The sequence below is a fragment of the Sebastes fasciatus genome, chromosome 22 (assembly GCF_043250625.1).
Source record: "Sebastes fasciatus isolate fSebFas1 chromosome 22, fSebFas1.pri, whole genome shotgun sequence".
In the NCBI taxonomy this organism is placed as follows: domain Eukaryota; kingdom Metazoa; phylum Chordata; class Actinopteri; order Perciformes; family Sebastidae; genus Sebastes; species Sebastes fasciatus.
Genome location: NC_133816.1, coordinates 14,898,341 through 14,917,880, shown reverse-complemented (window position 1 = coordinate 14,917,880; position 19,540 = coordinate 14,898,341). Strand labels below are relative to the sequence as shown.

The 19,540-nt window shown below is 37.0% G+C and overlaps 1 protein-coding gene across 3 annotated transcripts; it reads right to left on the bottom strand.

The window, feature by feature from the left end:
- Positions 1–6,965: 6,965 nt before the first annotated feature.
- On the bottom strand, positions 6,966–19,296 carry ripk3 (receptor-interacting serine-threonine kinase 3). Of its 3 annotated transcripts, none has more exons than XM_074623483.1 (14): positions 19,160–19,286; positions 16,902–16,974; positions 16,642–16,805; positions 16,394–16,562; positions 14,048–14,203; positions 13,214–13,362; positions 12,168–12,217; positions 10,131–10,292; positions 9,951–10,033; positions 9,767–9,836; positions 9,538–9,599; positions 8,606–8,657; positions 8,276–8,466; positions 6,966–7,413 (listed from the first exon to the last, which is right to left on the bottom strand). In XM_074623483.1, the coding sequence occupies exons 3-14, from the start codon at positions 16,797–16,799 to the stop codon at positions 7,216–7,218; spliced, it is 1,500 nt and encodes a 499-aa protein (XP_074479584.1). In that variant the 5' UTR covers positions 16,800–16,805; positions 16,902–16,974; positions 19,160–19,286; the 3' UTR covers positions 6,966–7,215. The 3 variants fall into 3 exon arrangements, with proteins under 3 accessions (XP_074479584.1, XP_074479588.1, XP_074479587.1); XM_074623487.1 differs by having other exon boundaries at positions 8,399–8,466; positions 19,160–19,285; XM_074623486.1 differs by lacking the exon at positions 16,902–16,974 and having other exon boundaries at positions 19,160–19,296.
- Positions 19,297–19,540: the final 244 nt, after the last annotated feature.

Sequence of the window (19,540 nt, the reverse complement as noted above, 5' to 3'; positions counted from 1 at the left end):
ATATTCCATTTCATTTAATAGATCCCCAAAATATTACACACTGTTCCTTTAAAAAGAAATTCCAATTTTGGTAATTTCTTTTCAGTTTTATTGACAGTTACTTTGTTTGTTAGTGTATTCGTAGGCCTTTAAAGTATTGAACAATAGAGATACTGAGAGGTGATGCTGAGTTATTGTAAGCAATGCCTGGGAGCTGTGAAAGTAGACTAATTAATGAATGATGCACAAGTCAAACAAATGATATGTCTGGTTTGTGTACTGCAGTTGGTGTACTCAAATGTCCTGCCAGAAGACATATCCACCCTGTCTTGTCCGTCTGTCTGTCTATCTATCTATCTATCTATTCATCTATTTATCTATCCATCCATCCATCCATCCATCCATCCATCCATCCATCCATCCATCCATCCATCCATCCATTCATCCATCTATCTATCTATCTTTGAGGGCCTTGGGCTGGGGGGGATGTTAACCGGAAGTGCAATGTTGCCATGGAGTTGGCTCGTTAATTGTGGACTAACTTGACCCCTTTGTTTCTTTTTTATAGCGTATATTTGTTTACACAAGAACATAGGATCCATTAAAATTATGCCGAATTAGCTATTAGCAGTTGGTGTTTACATTAAACCCATGAATGTGCAGAGAACTATCAGAGGGAAACTTTGATACTGAAGAAAAGTGAAAAACCTGCCGATTCTCAGGGAAGTTCGGCGGTGTCTTTCTCCCCTATAACCTCCAGGGCGATTTATAGATGTTTATTGACGATGGACATCGGATATAATGCCACCGATTCTAAAAAATATATGTATATAAATATGTATATAAAAGTATAAAGCTTTATACGTTACAGTTACACTTTACATTTATACTTTACAGTTATATATATATTCATTTTAAGTTTTCAACTATTGTTTATTGATTTATTCAGTCAAATTTGTGACATATCTGATAACCTTTTGCTACATTTTGTCATTTAAAAACAGATTTTGAAATCATTGGTAATATTATATCATATTGCATTTCCTCGTTTAATTTTGCTATTACAGTTTTTCTATATAGAATTTTTTTTTTTTTTTTCAAAACAATGAGCTCAAATCTCTGAAAATTAGTTTGTTGGTCTCAACACATTAGAATTTCTCATTCATTCAAGCTAATTTGCACTAGTTTTGGCACATGTGTGTGCAAAAAGTAAGTACAATTGTTCACAATTTGCACAATAATCACTTGTACATGTTTATTGTCTATATACATGATTATCGGCTGTGGCTCAGAGGGTAAAGCATAGATCCTCGGCTGCTCCGGGTCATATGTTGATGTGTCCTTGAGCAAGACCCCAAATTGCTCCCGAAGGCGAATGGTGAATGGTCAATTAGATCCTGATGGGCAAAGTTGGCACCTTGCATGGCAGCCTCTGTCATCAGTATATGAATGTGTGTGTGAATGGGTGAAAGTTGACATGTAATGTAACGCGCTTTGAGTGGTCGGAAGATATATAAATGCAAGTCCATTTACCATTTATCATTTACCATTTGCTGATCAAAATTGATGAGTTGACTCTCAGTGAAACTGTGGTACTCTTCACAACTTCTAAACATTCTTTCATCATTTCAGCCGTCACATGCAAAATGATCCATACAATTATCAAAATCTATCAGACATACATGTGTATTCCATAAATATCTATGACATGGTGTTACATACTGTGGCGAGGTAGATTTTCTGTTCACTGTATATGCCTTTACATGAAAACTCAAAGGGGAATTTTCTTTTAACAGTTAAGAGTAACTCATTGCTACACAAATACAGTTACTGTAATCTCACATGGACATATCCTGTTTCTGTGTATACAGTATTGTAGCCTCTAGTATTGACGTTTGCATGTGATGGCTCAAACGATGAAAGAACGTTTAGAAGGTGCGAAGAGGACGACAACTTCACTGAGAATCAACGCTAGACTTGTTATGCAAGCCATGTTGTTGCCAAGTTGTTGTTGTGTTTACTTATTTGCACACGTGCCAAAACACATGATAATTCCTTGAGTGAAAGGAGAATTCAAATCTGTTGTGAACAACAAACTAGTTGTTCGGTGGAATATGGTCTCAAAAAAGTACAAAATGCACGTGTCCTTCAAAAATAATCCAAGGCAAACTGTAGAGTTTGTGAGTTTGTTTTGGAGACTTGCATTTTGTAATTTTTTTTTTTTTTTTTTTTTTACCGTATTCCATTGACTTGTTATTTATTATTAAAATAAAGAAACACCAGCAACTTGGTAAAAAAGTGTTAAACATTGAAATTAATTGAATAGATCAGCCCCATTGTCACTTATACCCGATCCAGCAATTTGAGTCGGTATCGTCCCGATATCTGATATCCGTATTATTGCTAAAAATAAATAGTCTTATGTAACAGGATTAAAAGCCAAACCCTAGTGACGCCTAGCTTAACTATTTTGAACTCCCTTCTTTTATACAAATATTTGAGCAGTTTATTACAGTTCATTAAACTACAGTAACATTGACAAGCACATGCTTAACAGGTGTCCTTTGTATGCTGACTGTTATGTCCTCCAAAACACCTGCACACCTACACTTCTTTTATGTGTTAAGGCAACACAAGGCTCGAATTAACCATTACTTTCTTAACTTTAAAAAAAAGTTAAAAAAAAATACTTGGATATTTTAATTGAATTATTATTTATTATTAAAATTAAGAAATCGTACACCAGCAACTTGGTAAAAGAAATTCAACAGGAATTACAATTCAAGTGTAAACCTTTTTAATGCAGGAACAAATTGGTCAAAACGTAAACAGGAATTCAAATTCCAGTATATAATGTTTATAGTGTTAAACATTGAACTGAATTGAATAGATCAGTCCCACCCGATCCAGCCATTTGGGTCAGTATCGTCTTGATATCTGGTATCCGTATCAGTGCATCCTAACAATAATTACTCTTATGCAACACAATTAAAAGCCAAAACAAAGTGACAGCTAGTGTGTTAACTTTTTTTAACTCCTCTTTCTTTATGCCAGCAACTTGTGTCAACAAAACATTTGAGCAGTTTATTACAGTTCATTAAAGGGACTATTTGTAAGATTCAGAAATGCTGCTTAACAGCTACACCTGTGGCCTTGAAATCAACGAAAGTCAGCGTTGTCAGAAATGCCTAGCCTTGGTATGCTGACACTATGTCCTCCAAAACACCACTACACTTTACATACGCTCTATTAATCACTCGGTGCTGACAGACTGTTCTAAAGATAGTATGCATCCCTGTTGTGTGCTCCAAGAGATGTACTTATGGTAACTAAGGGCGTACACTTCACAATTTTGACCAAAAACTATGTCCGCACTCCACTACTGACACTTTAAAATATAATTTAAACATTAAAACTGCAGCTTTATTGTAAAAACTTTAAACTACATATATTCTCGTGTGAGTTTGTCATCCTGGTGACACACAGCGTCTCTCTGCGGTGGATCCGGAGGCAGATGGACGATTGGCAGTAAAGGAAGGGATCCGGTGCCAGAACCCTGCCGAGTTCACACTGGACCATCACAACCGATTAGTTTCAACGCCCCGGTGCACAGCAGAGGCCTGTGTTAGCACTTTGGAGATTCGTGTCTGGAGTACAAAACAATGTGAAGACTTTGGTTTCAAAACTAGATAACACCATACAAATCACAGAAAATATTAAACACAAATAAAAGCATTTTTAAATAGTTTAAGTACATTTAAGACATAATATATGACGGTTTTGTTTGTTTTTTTACATCAATTTAACTAGATTTTTCTTAAAAACAGCTTTTTTGTTGTGGGAAAAGGTTCCTTGGTGAACAGGGAAGTGATGAATTATACATTTTCAACAGCAGCAGAAGTGATTTATTTGCAATAAATAGAAGACACATGTAGATGTCAATAGCTAGACACCATAGCTGAATAGAAACACAAGAGTGCCACCTACAGACGCTCAAGGAAAGTTACCACCTACACACAAACACAACATGGCAAAAAAATAAATATTAAAAAAAGGAATTTAGGTACTGTACTAAAATTATTGGGGTGGGGATCTTATATTTAATTTTATTAAAAGCTAGAGTTTTCAAAGATATTTAGTTTCCAAAGATATAAAAGAGAGAAAAACAGCAAAATTCGCACATTTGATAAGCTAGAACCAGAGAACTTTTTTTGCATTTTTGACTATTAAAAAAGTTGGCGATTAATATTCTGATGATTGACTAATCAATTAATCGGGTATTTGTTGCAGCTCTGTGATATTGACCTCTCACAGTAAATGTAATTTTGTTTGACCAATGTTCCACAACCCAAATATATGCAGTTTACGATGATATAAATAAAAAAGAGAAAAGCAGCATATTCACACATTGAGAGGCTGAAACTAGATAATTTTTCCTTAAATATAACTTATAAAACATGTATTGATTATCAAAACAGTTGCCGATTAATTTTCTGACAACAGATTAATCGACTTATTGTTGCAGTTATATTTGCCACTTGAAATATGAAAGCTGAAATTAAGTTGTCAATGAACTAGAGCTGTAAGAAAATAATGAAAAATCGAATATCGCATTATTACTTTTGTGATACTGTATCGATTCTCAAAATCACTGTATCAATTTTTTATTAATAGTTTACATGCAAAGTCAGTCATTCAATACTTTATTTCATTTGCAAAGATATGCGTCCTCTCAGTGTATGTGCCCTCTCAAAGTAGTGCTGTGATGTTGGATGTTACAGTTACTGTGATAAATGCAAATGCACATCCCAAAAGTAAACTTTTTTATAATCAGATTTTATGCATATGGTGGTGTGTTATTTATAAAATGACAATTTTCCTCAATTCGATTTCAAAAATCGCAATATATCGCCTTACTTACAGTATCACAAAATACTGCAATATATTAAATCGCAACCCCTGTATCATGATACGTATCGTATCACCAGATTCTTTCCAATACAATGAACCTAGACTTTGGTGTTTCAAATGAGACTTTGAATTTGCAACTGGACCGCAAAACATAAAAAGTGTAACACAAACACAACTCCCACAACATGTGAGTACAAATATAGAATTTAATATGCTGAATCTCAGTAAACAGTACTTTTATATCTAATACAATCAACAGGTTCTTAATGTTTCCCTTACTGTATATTCCCAATTAAGTACCTTCAGGATTAAATCTGGGGATATTTTGTTATTGTCAACAAATCCCATACACCCATCCCAGATTTATCCTTTAAGATAAAGCAATTATTATTTTTCGTACTACAAAATATCACATAAAAAACCCATATATGCTTCTTCCAACTCTTCATTGAAGCTACAACACGCTTCTACTGAGTGAAGTATTCAAAAAGCCAACTTTTTATGGAAGCACCATTACATCACTTGCAAAATTGTGGATGTTGTCTGTCATATATACACTTCTGTTAAAATGCAACCTCATGTTTGATATTTATTTTTAAAAAATAATTTGAAAAGATATATGAAATGTATGACGTTCTTTGGCTCTGAACATTTTCTTGGCTGCATTTCATGAGTTTCTAAAATATATACCCACAAAAGGACCCAACCAAATTAAAATAAAAGAAACCAAATTAGTGCATTAAAGGTCCAGTGTGTAGGATCTGGCGGTATCTAGTGGTGCGGTGAGGAGATTACAACCAACTTAATAGGGGTGAAACCATTCATCTACTACATCGATGTATCGATTTATATTCCTACGATCAAACTACATCGATAGGTGCTCGGCAAGTTGTCCTTCACAGGGGACGTATATCAATCTAAAATCGATTTGCAAGGTAAATAATCGGTTGTATTGATAAAAAATTTTTGCACCTTGTATTAAAGCATGACGAACGTTATATGGATGTATTTTTTTAGCACTTTTAATAGTAAAGAAATATAAACTCCGGTTCACTCTCCCTGTGTATGACATCATCAACATGCGCCAGCAGCGCCAATCTCAGAAAGAGGACAAAAAAAACAAAGCATGGTTGATGGCGAGGAAGAGCCAGACGAGCGAGAGATTTTTCATCAGAAAAACTTTGAGGAATCCTGACCTGCACTTTCCAGTATCCATCTATTTATTTCACAGTCACACTGATTGAATTTTTGGTAAAAAAAAAAGTTACTGTATCGATTTCAAGTCATTGAATCGTATCATATCATATCGCTCTAGATGAGCCAAATATCGTCCTTGAATTGTATCGGAACCACGGAAAGTGATACGTATCGTATCGTTGTAAAAATGTATTGTTAAACCCCTACAACTGAAGCCAAGTGTGTACATGGGAAGTGAGTGGTGAAGCGAGAGAGAGAGAGAGGCTTTTTTTCTGGCCTAAGCAGGAAAAGTTAACAGTGTTTGGTTTGTCCGTTCTGGGCTACTGTAGAAACATGCTGGTGCAACATGAAGGACTCCGTGAAGAGGATCCGCTCTCTACGTAGATATAAACGGCTCATTCTAAGGTATCGAAAACATAACTCTTATGTTCAGGTGACTATACACTAATGAAAATGTATTAATATTTCTGCCAATATATCCCCCTAATTGTTACACACTGGTCCTTTAAGTACAAAAACAAGCATCCATATATACAGTTTAGTTTGATGATCAATATTTCAGGGCAAGTGAAGGTAGCCAGACCTGGATCATTGTTTTAACCTCAAAAGGGTGGTCTTATGTGCACCTGGCATTGAGGCTAAAGTAAAAACAATGTATCGACCTATTTTGATTATTAGTCAATCTGTTGCTATGGCGATTTTTGGCACTTGATAATGAGCTGGCACTGCGACTGTGGATATTTGTTGACCACAGTTGGTGGAAAAGCAAAACCATATGACCAGACTTAGCTCACATTTATACTGCTGACAGGGCAAAAGGGAGGTGTGAGGTTTTTGCTCATTGGTTTAACATTTTCTAACAAAAGAAGCAAAATAAATACAGTTTAAAAAAAATAATTTTAAGAGCTTGCATGCTACTAAAACATCTAAATTCTGTACAGATTTAAAAGCAAAAAGAGAAAAGGCAGCTACGCCTTCATACAGGGAGCTCCTCTTGCAAAACATGACATCCTGTTGTGCAAGAAAGGATAAACCAAGTATAGAGAACTGTAGGAGAAAATTAGAGAACTTAAAATCAAAAAGGTCCATGTGAACTCAGCCAGCCCCTCCTGTCCTGTCCTTCCAGCTTCATGGATGCGGCGGCGGGTGGTGGTTGACTCTCGGTGGCGCTGTTGGGTGCCGTTTCCTATCTGAGGGGTCCATAACTTGGATATGCATGGTGTTGTTGTTGCCTTGCTGAAATCCGGTTACGTTGCTGAGGTGAATTTGGACTCCGCGTGCAGGGGCAGGATGGCAGGGGAAGGTGTCAGGGCTGGAAAACTGACGCTGCAGTTATCAAAATATAGAAAGAGACAAAAACAGATGCAATCAACGTTGAAATATTTATCTTCGATCAGCCTGTTAGCATGAAAAGGCGTATGAATGACACAATAATGCGCAAACGCATCAAGGCATTTAGCGTGCAATAAGAATGGCTTTCTTTCCTTTCTTGCATATTCATTAGTGTTTGTCACGTATTTCTTAGTGCCGTTTGTGACGTGCATTAGTGATGTTTGTCACATATTTTTTGTGACATTTGTGATATGCCTTTGTGATGTTTGTCACGTATTTTTTAGTGACGTTTGTGACGCATTATCTGTACTACTTATGGTACGTTGTTTCCGTACGTATTTTATCTTAGTTTACCTACTTATTTTAAGCCCAACCACAATTTTTTCCTAAACCTAAGTGAGTGTGTTGTGTTGCCTAAACCTAACTGCGGGTGTTACCGTATTTTTTTTGCGTGGCGTACAAATGACAAACGGAAAGCCTAAAAGGCATCCTCATGACATGCAGAACGTCCTTGTAATGTCTTCCCGTTTAGACCGGGTTGCTTCGATAAATGCTGTTTTCATGAGAATTGATTATCTTAGACAGTTAAGTACTGCAACACCTAAACTACAGATTGTTCTGCATGAAAATTAAATTTTAATAATCTCACTGAGGGAAAAAATATGTTTCAGTTTAGATATATAAACAGTACATATGCTACAAATGAAAACTTTCTATCTAAAATTTTAAACATCCTACATTAATTTTGTAAATACCCTTTAATAAAGGAAATATACTATATTTGTAATGCAGTATATGGTCTCTCTCTTATTGTGGAACATATCTTTATTACACAGATGCAAAGTAAAAAACCTACTTGGTACTGTGAAGACAGGTTTTGCCTAAGTGTGTGCTGGGAAGGTTTTGCTGTTCTGCCATGCCTCCCAGTCGAAGGAGACGGCGGTGACGATCGAATGGGGCAAACGGAGGACTTTTTCACCTTATAGTCCGTCATTGGGCGGCTCACGTCATCATAATACACGCTTGAAAGTCGAGATGAAGACAGATCTGAAAGGGAAGACATTTATCTGAAAACGTTAAGCCATGACACATGATATGTTTGTCTGATTTGTGATCTAAAAACCAAAAAAGTTTCCCTCCTACTTCAGTGGTTTTTATGCAGCTTCAAAACCAACTTCCTTTTTACCTTTGACTCTTTCTTTGTCTCTTTGATTTACAGTCCAACCGCCAGCCATTTCCTGCAACAAAAGTAAGTAAAAGTTGCACTATGACACACCATCAAGACTACAGTTAATTACCAGTATGCACATACAGTTTGGATTTTGTGTTAATCCAAAAACTCTTGGAACATTCTACCTATCTGCTCTAAATTGAAGTTAACCTGATAAAAAAAAAGTTGCTACTGGGACTATAACATTTTGTTTGCTTTGCTTTTGTGTTGTCAGACTGTACTGTTTTGCTTGGGGAAGAATAAAAGAAAAGGCAGAGGCAAAAAAGACAGAGAAACCACAAAACAGGTGAAATCAATGATTCACGACTTAAAGGAAAAGTTTGCGATAACTGCAATATTTTCAAAATGAAATATTAATATTAAAGTTTTATATAATAAAACTCAGAATCTTGATTCTAATCATAATTACATTCTATCGCCGATTGCCCAACCTTGGTCCAAACTTTATACACTACTCACTCATGGCTTTTACATCCGCTGTGTTCAACACTCTTTCTGGGAAAATCCCCCTAGTGCAGCAGGAAGTGATGCATGTAATATTTCCCGTGCCACCCCCACCGACCCCAAAAAAAAAAACACATGCAGGGTAGAAACCCCCACAGCATTGGCCAATTTGTAGCAAAGAAAAAAAATATATATATCTCACAGACCACATTGTGAGTCATTCGTCTTGGGTTAAAATGAATAACGATGTCACCAACACTGTCCTAGGAAGAGCCTGAATGATGAAGTTAAACTGTCAGTTCTCCATTACTTTTTATTGTTTAGAACTGAGCCTTTCTGTAAAGCTAATTCTAACATTATCTGTGTTAAATAAAATAAAATAATGTCTTCTCTCTATTTAGAGTCTGTTATTGCAGCGACCATGTAAATTTTATGAATCTCACCTGGATTGGTGGGCGACCTGTCGGCACGTTATCAACATTCACATCTTGAAAACTTTTACTCCCTGCAAAAAAAAAGAAAGGACCAAATAAAAAATAATATGATGATTGTTGTTTTGTAATAGCAAGTTCTAATTTGGCTTAACATGGCTCAATCAAACTCGGGCAGTCAAACTACTTCCTGACTTTAGAAAAATTGTGAAAAATCAATATAAGTGGTTTATAAGCAGACCTGAAGCCTGAGTGATATGAACCCTCGTAACCTGCTGTATCATTCTTTCTTCTTCTTCAGCCCTTTGGTCCTGGAAAGAGGAAGAGAAAAACGTACAGTGATAAAAAATAGTGATTTGCTGCATCATGTCGAAATTTTACAGCATCCTCAGCATTACTGTTATGAAGAGATTTTTGTTCCTCACCAGCCTCCTCAGCACTTCATGGACCGTATCATTGATTGCATGTTTGTGCATCTTATACAGTTCTTCTGTCTCAGTTGTACACTCTGCGAACAACATAGAGTAAAGATGTAACATTAAGGCCAGGCATCACAAGTTGTTAAAAGTATAATTTCGGTGTCGTTTCAGAAGGACTTTTCTCACCAAGGGCGACAGGCCTTTGTTTGGGTCTTGTGTCCCAGCATCTCTCCATGAGCTCCATCAGCTTTGTCAACCCTGCAAGCCCGGCAGCCTGACCCCTGATCTCCTCCAGCGATGGACGGTCACCCTCCGGGATGCGAAGCCGCACTAAACTGGACTTGGCATCTGCAGTGGAGGAAGGATTAAAAAGACTGTCAGAGGTTAGTGAGACCTCAGAAATACCTGAATATAGGGTCTGGACTGATGCTTACATTCAGATATTTCTTCAAACTGTGCTTAAAGCTGCATTAATCTATATTTTTATAATAACAATGGATTAAATGACGATGTGTAATGTGAAAGGTGTTGCTTGTAGTGACGAATCCATAGACTATTTTCACCCAACTTTTACCAATAGAGTGCTGCAGGGATGACGTATTTTTGTAGTCCAACCCGTAAGCCAGCGTCGCACGGGTTCCCTCGACAAAAAGCCAATGGGATTTTTCCATTGGGTTTTGCAGAAAATAAGTTTTGTTCCGTAAAATAATCTCCACAAATGAGCACCACTTTTATGATTTTTGAAGTGTGAATGCAATCGCCAGAAGTAAAAAGGTAACGTTAGGCTATAAACAAATTACACCATGGTCGCATGAGCGCGAGTAACAAGGCTGTAAAGGCGGACAAGTCGGCGTGATGACATTTAGTAGTCTTATTTAGCCTCTTGTTACCAACCGCATTTTTTAAGACTCGTCAAAGCTTCAGCATTGCGTATTCTTTAGCATATTCATTGACGTATTTTATATCATAGAACAAAACGTTAAAATCTCTTGAGCTTGTGTTAACCACGGACCTTATTTCAGGCACCCATTGACTTCCAGACGAGGGAACCGGAAGTGCTAAAATACTAACTCTTTTCCAGGTTCTAGGACTCATTCATGCACCCTGCTATTGTTTTGATTTTAGTCTACAACTTCACTGTTTTAGTCCCACTGCATCATGAATCCAATTTGAAGCAGCAGGCAGTTGTTTTCAGCATAAAAGCTCTCATATACCAACTGTACCCTACTAGCTATAGCAAACATAGTGGAGCATTTAGCACCTAAAGAGCCAGATATTTCCCTCAGGAGTAGGTGGAAACCAAAAACAGAGCTAAAAGAAGAGTGTAGACATTCATCAGGTGGACATAAACACGACTTCAAATGAATGTTGCTCTGTGTCTACTGGGTGTACTAACTTTATAAGGTAATAATTAGCGGGCAACCTCCATTTCTGAAAAGTGAATCCAATGCGGAAGTGCCTTAAACTTGCATTAAATTATGTTCCCATTTAGAGTCAAATAGACCATAAAGCAGGGTATGCTTTAGGGCGTGGCTACCTTGTGATTCACAGGTCACTACAGCTGCTGGCCACTGTCCGGTCTGGGAGTTGTCCGCGTTTTCGTCTTACAACTTTAACCCTTTCACAGTGTGTTTTCAGTTCATGAAAGTTAATGTTCAGCGTTTGGTTGTACTTAGCACCACCGTCTCTTGTCGCTTCTGGTTGCAAAAAAACAAGATGGTGACGGCCAAAAACCAAGACGCCAACAGCCAAAACTTGAGGCTTCAAAACGTCAGTCCGCAAACCAATGGGTGACGTCACGGTGACTACATCCACATCTTATATACAGTCTATGGTGATAATACGTCAATGTTGTTTGGAGCTTTATTCACTGCCCCTTGTGGTAGAAGCATCTCATAGGATGCACCAACTTTCACTGACATTGACTCATTTTTCTGCAAACAAAATCTTAAGACAGTTGCATTAAAATAAGTACCCTTTAGTCCATGTGACTGTTGTTTCCAAGCCACATTCATGGACTAAAGGTTACCTATAAACAACAGTTGTTTCCAAGCAGCATACAGTTCGGAGCCAAGAAAACAAACGGTAGGTGTGGTTGCACTTTTCTTGCACGATATGTCATTATGCAAAAAAACAACACTCAAATGAGAAAAAGCAACGATAAAGATAGAAGATGTTTTGAGCACTGATAGTGAGAGAGAGAGGCCCTCAATGGTCACTTACGTGCATACGGTTGTTTCCCTGTTACAATGGACCATAAGAGTATACCGTAGCTGAAAGAGAGACAGAGAGAGTTACATGCCAGGATTATTAATCCCATCACAACAATCACACCCTGGTTGATTGATAGCTTGTTTGTTGTCATCTCTTAATTGACTCCCATGTAAGAGTCAGTACATTCAATAACAGCAACAAAATCAGTGCCAGAATATTTGGAATCCAGAGGAGTGGTGTTAAGCATTTGCGTGTGAGTGCAGGGGAAGTTTGATCGGATGCCGTGACATTTACCGCATCTGATCAAACTGGCAATGCCATGCCAAGGATTATGCCACTGGTATTTTGACCTAGTCCTGCCAAAACTGAACCTGTGTTTAAAGGAACAGTGTGTAAAATTTCGAGGGATCTATTACTCTGACCTCAAGATGTGAATGAAAATGGGTTCTATGGGTACCCACGAGTCTCCCCTTTACAGACATGCCCACTTTATGATAATCACATGCAGTTTGGTGCAAGTCATAGTCAAGTCAGCACACTGACACACTGACAGCTGTTGTTGCATGTTGGGCTGCAGTTTCCCATGTTATAATTTGAGCATACTTTTTATGCAAAATGCAGTACCTGTGAGGGTTAATTTGCGATTTAATCACGATTAACGATGGATAAATATGCAATTAATCACAATTACATATTTTAATCAATTGACTGACCTAATTAACATTAAACGTACAGTAAGTAATGTGTGTCAACTGTGTTTTTTATTGCAGGTTAATACATATGACCTACATATGTATTATTTTCATGTGTGCCACAGCTTTGTCACGTTATGATTTGAGCATATTTTTTTATGCTAAATGCAGTACCTGTGAGGGTTTCTGGACAACATCTGTCATTGTTTTGTGCTGTTAATTGATTTCCAATAATAAATATATACACACATGCGCATAAAGCAAGCATATTTGCCCACTCCCATGTTGATAAGAGGATTAAATACTTGTCAAATCTCCCATTTAAGGTACATTTTGAACAGATACAAAATGGTGTTCTTGTACCTGTAGATATCAGAGGCTCGGGTAGGGCTGTAAGACAAATGAAAGGCCTCCGGTGGCATGTAGCTGATCGTCCCGCCTTCCTCTTCACTGTTCTTCTTAGAACCCCGCGTGATGCTGTGGTAAAACCGGGCAAGGCCAAAATCTGTAAGCTGGAGAGCAAATTAACATAAAGAGGACAATTACAATTAGTACAATTACTCAAGTACTGTATTTAAATAAAAATTTAAGGTACTTTAATTGAGTATTTTCTTATTATTAGTCAATTAACTGGCAACTACTTTTTATAATCTTATTGGGAAATAAAAGGGTAAACTGTATGTTTTGACCCAGAACTTTTATTTGACAAAAATTCAAATTATTAGTGGTTTTGCAGAAATTAGGATCATAACTTGCCATTGGATGTGATATAAAGATTGTTACTTTGAGGGGAACGTGACACACACTTTTTTTTAATATATATATATTACTGCTGTGAAATACGCACAATATGTACACATGTTAATTCATTTATTTGATTAACAAGTTGTCTTAATTTGGCAAAGATCAGTTTTAATTCTCTTATGAATGCGTCATCATCACAGTGGGATGATGCTTACTGTACAATGTGAAGTCCTGGAGTTTGGCTCTTGTAAACTAGTAAATCTCTTTCACTACCTTTTTTATCATGTCATTTCTGCTTATTATTATCAAGTTACAACATTTAGGGGAAAACCACATCTGTGTCTTTTTATTTCCAGCCTCCATTTAGTCTCTATAAAGACTGAGTTACTACTCCGTAAAATGCAAAGTGCAAACTAATATAACAATAAAAAAGTAGGCTGGGCGAGGCCTCACCTTTGCATTGAGGTAGGAGTCCAGCAGCACGTTGCTGGGCTTCAGGTCCAGGTGGAGCAGCGGAGGGGTCAGGCTGTGGAGGAAGTTTATACCCAGAGCCACTTGGTGAGCCAGTCTGAACACCAGCGGCCAGGGTGGAACTCCACGTAAGGTTGCCTGTAAGATTGTTTAGTTAGTTGCAGATCGACAAACAGTGATCATTTTGCCGTACACATATTATTGTGAATTCTATGAATTGTGCATCATTTGCAACCGCTATCTGTCCTGTCTCAAGGTCCGAATCACATAAATGAATGAAAAAATGAATGAAAGAGTTTATTTCAAACATAAAATAAATAAAAACAGATACAAAATAATAACAAACAAAACAAGAGTGTCCGAAAAGGAGTAGGTAGAAATAAAACTTATATTTCCCTAAACCCCTTTCTCACTTCTCCTCTAATAACTCATATATCATAGAATGATAATATTATATAATATATAAACTATACCAGATTTATTTACATCCCAAATTAAATATATGAACAGCATCCCAAGTTTATTTACAACCCACATATCCATCCGGAGTTAAAAAGTAAATATAAACCAACCCTTAACCACAACCCTTATCACAACTCTTCCTCAACCATATATACCTCCCAAAAATATCTGTTTTGTATAGCTTTTTAAAGTGATTTATATTTGTGCTCCGCTTGTTTATACGTTTATATAATAACCTTGGTTTTCATTCTTTTTTTTTTTTTTTTTTTCTCATGTACTGTATTTTCAAAAATGACTTGAGGGTTGAGCTTTATTCATTTATTTTTCATGACATAACTGTCCTTGCAATATGTCGCTGCATCAGGAGCCATTCCAGGATTTTTTTTTAATGAGGTGACCCAAGAAGTAGTCAGGGGGCGCCCAGGGGAAATCAGAAAATTCTATCTTAAATAAATACAGTGTTGAAAATTGTCTCAGAAAACATTGGGCATGATTTTCAGGCTCTTGTGCAGTGCCCCGTACCCTAGTACTAGTATTTCATGAAAAGAGGCACAAGATCTCCCCTGGTATTCTCACCCATTGGTGTCCAATAATCGGTTGATTATTTGGTTCGTAAAAATTCTGAAAATAGTGAGAAATGCTGTCACAAAAACCCCAAAGTCAAAAGTGTCACCTTCACGATGTATGCGTTGTCCAACCAACTGTACAAACCTTGAAGATATTAAGAATAAATTGAAATAATTAAAAGGAAACGCAGCAAATGTTCACCTCTTGAGAAAAGCGGAAAATTGACGTAAGCGATCAAAATAGTTGCCAATTAATTTTCTAACAAAACATATTTTATAAACTCTTTGTATGCAAAAATCTTAATTAAAGATTAACTAAAGCTGTCAGATAAATGTAATGAAGTAAAAAAAAAAAAAAAAGTACATTTTTTCCCTCTGAAATTTAGTGGAGTATAAAGAAAATGTATAAATATAAGTATGTAACAATACAGCATAAATCCCCAATTAGCCCATAAAATAAAGAATAATCCCACAACATTATTCATTATTTATATTAAATTAATTACATTGATTATTATTAGTTATTTTCATCGCTGTTTGTTGTGTGTAAAAGTGCGTGTGTGTACAGTAGTACAGCCACTAAAACGAGGGAGATGGAGACAGACAGACGGAGGAACATGTACGCCTGAAGCTCACCGAAGCTTCGAAAGCTCAAAAAATGGTATTTGGGACAGCCCTACATATAACAACATAACACTCTTAACTCTTAAACTACTTTAAAGATGCTGTGTGTAGTGTGATCTGGCGGCATCTAGTGGTGAGGTTGCTGACTGTAACCCACTGAAACTTTTCCATGTGCAAAGCATGCAGGAGAACTGCAGTGGCCGACGTGAAAACGCAAATGTCCCTATCTAGAGCCAGTGTTTGGTTTGTCTGTTCTGGGACCAGCTCCCTATGTAGATAAATGGCTCATTATAAGGTAACGCAAACACAATGATTCTTAGTTTCAGGTTATTATACGCTAATGAAAACATACTTATTAGTATTATATTCAATTTCTGCCAATAGGTCTTTTCTACAGTTTTGAAGCCTCAAATCCGGCATTTTGGTCGTGGCCATCTTGGTTTTTTGCAACCAGAAGTGACACGAGAGGATGGAGCTAAGCACAACCAAACGCTGAATAAGACATTTTCAGGGGACCAAAATGTTATAATTAACTTTCATGAACTGAAAACACAGACAACTCCCAGAACCGGACAACGCCGTGGTAGCGACCTGTCAATCACAAGGTTTCTGCCCCTAAATGTTATCCACTGTTCCTTTAAGTAGAAGATATGAGTACTTCCTCCACCATGGTTACCTGTAGGGAGGCTAGGGATCCTCGCTCCATGACCTCCATGACCAGACCGAGGTGTGTTGACGAGCCAGAGGAGAGCGGTCGGCCCCTGAAGACCCCTCGGACCTGAATAACATACGGGCTGCTTCCTTGACGCATCATGTTGATCTCATGCAGCAAAGACGCACTGGTCCTGTGTGTGTTTAGTTTGCATTATGAGCAATTCACAACTTTACTTCATTGTAAACAGAAAGCTCTTCGTAACCACTTACCCGTCGTCGTGATGAAGCAGTTTAATAGCCACATCACAGCCCCACTGATGATGCCTGGCTTTGTAGATTTGACCGAAACCCCCGGAGCCAATCACCTTCCAGCCCGTCAGGCTGGAGTCTTCAATCAATCTAGGAGCTTGATTGCTGGACAGTGCCATAGTTTACTGGAGGAGGATGGTATTCATGATAGTTACAGGCCTGAAGAGATTGTGTCCATAAGAGTGAAATGATTTGTTCCTCTAAAATAAAGAGGATCTTACCAGTCACTCAGTCAGGAAGGCTGGTTTAATTCCTGGATGTGACAAAGGGCCTCTAGTCTAGTTAAACCTCAACCTGATTATGTGGAAAGATGAACAGATCTGAAGCAAATTAAAGGCAGTTACTGAAGCCTTCAGGTGTTTTATTTACGGTCATTTAATGTCTGGGAATTTTGAGGGTTTTAAGCACCTGAGGATGTTTACAAATTTTACAACACAGAAACTGTATATAAAACGTGGACGTAGTCACCGTGACGTCACCCATTGGTTTGTGGACTACAGTTTTGAAGCCTCAAATACAGCATTTTGGTCGTGGCCATCTTGGTTTTTTGCAACCAGAAGTGACACGAGAGGGTGGAGCTAAGCACAACCGAACGCTGAATAAGTCATTTTCTTCAGACCAAAATGTTATAATTAACTTTCATGAACTGAAAACACACTGTGAAAGGGTTAAATTTCTAAGACGAAAACACGAACAACTCCCAGACTGGATAACGCCGTGGTAGCGACCTGTCAGTCACAAGGTAGCCGCACTCTAAAGCATCCCCTGCTTAATGGTCTATTTGACTCTAAATGGGACCATAATTTACTAAATGAACATCATGCTGTATTGAAGAAGACTTGAAACTAGCGATTGAGACCAAAAACTCATGTTTATAATGTTTACTGAGGTAATAAATCAAGTGAGAAGTAAGCTCATTTTCTCATAGACTTCTATACAATCAGACTTCTATTAGCAACCAGAGGAGTCGCCCCCTGCTGGCTGTTGGAAAGAATGCAGGTTTAAGGCACTTCAGCATTGGCTTCACTTTTCAGACCCTGGAAGTAGCTCACTGGTTAAACATGGTTTTGACGGCTGACGCTGATATTTTTTAGATTTAACATCTTTAAATTTCATTGTTTTTAGACAGCAAATATAAACTTAATCCAGCAAACAGTGTCTTATTTACACATTCAGCAGTTGTGGAGCAAAATTAGCGTTCATTTGGAGACATTTTTGTGTCCAATAGTCTCACCCCAGAATTATATCTTGTCAAAATATAACTGAACAGTTCTTTGGGTGGGAAGTGTAGCAATTTATCATTGCACACATTTACTACTGTAGTTGTGACAGTAAACTTAACTTTAAGGTATTTCTGATTAACTTTTTTAAATGAAAACTAGTTACAGTCATAACTATATATGCTTTTATTCCCGAACAAGTAATAATCTATCTATCGAGAATTAGCTTTGAATCGCAGTGTCACATATCATTACAGATGTATCTATTGTTCTCGCATCAGATCATATACCGGATATCTAAACTTTTATTACTACATTGTATATTTTAAATTTTGTTTTTAAAATAAGAGTGCCTTGATACAAGACATTTATTGTATAGAGTGAGGTGGTTCCTATACAGACAACAATACATTTGAACTTGAAATCTATTCATTATTTTTTCAATTAAATGGATGATTTGGTTTATAGAATGACAGAAATTAGTTATTAATGCTCATCAACATTTCCCAGAGTCTATTTTGATGTCTTCAAATTGCACGTTTTGTGATCAACAATCTAAAACCCAAGTATATGTCATTTATAAAACAGAGAAAAACAGGAAATGCTCACATTTGAGAATCTGAAACCAGTGAATGTTTGGCGTTAATGAGTTAATTGATAAATAATCTACAGCACTGATTACTTCGCCTTTTCTCTTCAATGTAACTCAACGTTTTTTAAATGTTTTTCTTTTCTTTCTTTTTTTTAAATGTACTATGGTTTCATATTTCACACAGGGGGACTAAACTCATATGTACCTACACAACATAACAGGAAACCACATTCTTTGTTGCTCAGGCTACCTGACACATATCAGAAAGCCCCGTGGGGTGGACAAAATAATAGGAACACCTGTAAAATGTAATAATACTCACTTATACTTGAGAGTTTTTCTTGAGATTGTGTCACTTTAACTTTGTGTTGTTGTATTGGATAACATTATACTATACCTGCTATTTTGCCCACCTCCTGAGGACTAAACTCTGTCTATTTTGGTTTTAAAGTTAAAAAACATAATGTCTAAATCTACTGTAGTTGATCCTATGAGTTTAACACAACAGACATTACTTTAACATAAAATGCCTATATGAATGAAAGGATAACATCAGCTAAAAGGTAGAAACCACATTAATTTCCTGATCAAATTACTATTACTATACCACAGACACTTAAAACACTAAGACAAGGTGATTTTCTTTCCAAATAGGGAAACCACTCACCCTTAGGGATATACTCTTCTTCCTCATCATTCAACCGTACCGACGAAGGTAAACGAGTGTAAAAACCAGGCTGCTCATTCAGTGACCTTCTACTCACAGCAGCAGCTCTTGTTCCATGTAACCCTGCGAAAGAAGAAGTGAAACTCATTTTTACTTCTGCTTCTGGATGGCTGAGCAAACAGGCAAGTTGTGTGGTGACAACACTCATTTTTAAAATTTATTTATTCAACCCTATTCCTCGTCAGATTTATGGCTACTTATGTGGATTTATTTTTATTTTCTTTATTTATTATTTATTTTTCCCTCCTCCATGTAGGGGTTGCTTTAGTATTGTTGTAACACAAGTTAGCTGTAATTAAATACCTCTAATTATAAAAAATC

Coding starts and splice junctions, on each gene's coding strand:
- ripk3 (XM_074623486.1), bottom strand. CDS start 16,799: ATGGCACTGTCCAGCAATCAAGCTCCTAGATTGATTGAAGACTCCAGC. Junction 13,363..14,047: donor ACTCCTACCTCAATGCAAAG/GTGAGGCCTCGC, acceptor TTTGCTCTCCAG/CTTACAGATTTTGGCCTTGC. Junction 10,034..10,130: donor ACAAAGGCCTGTCGCCCTTG/GTGAGAAAAGTC, acceptor TGTTGTTCGCAG/AGTGTACAACTGAGACAGAA.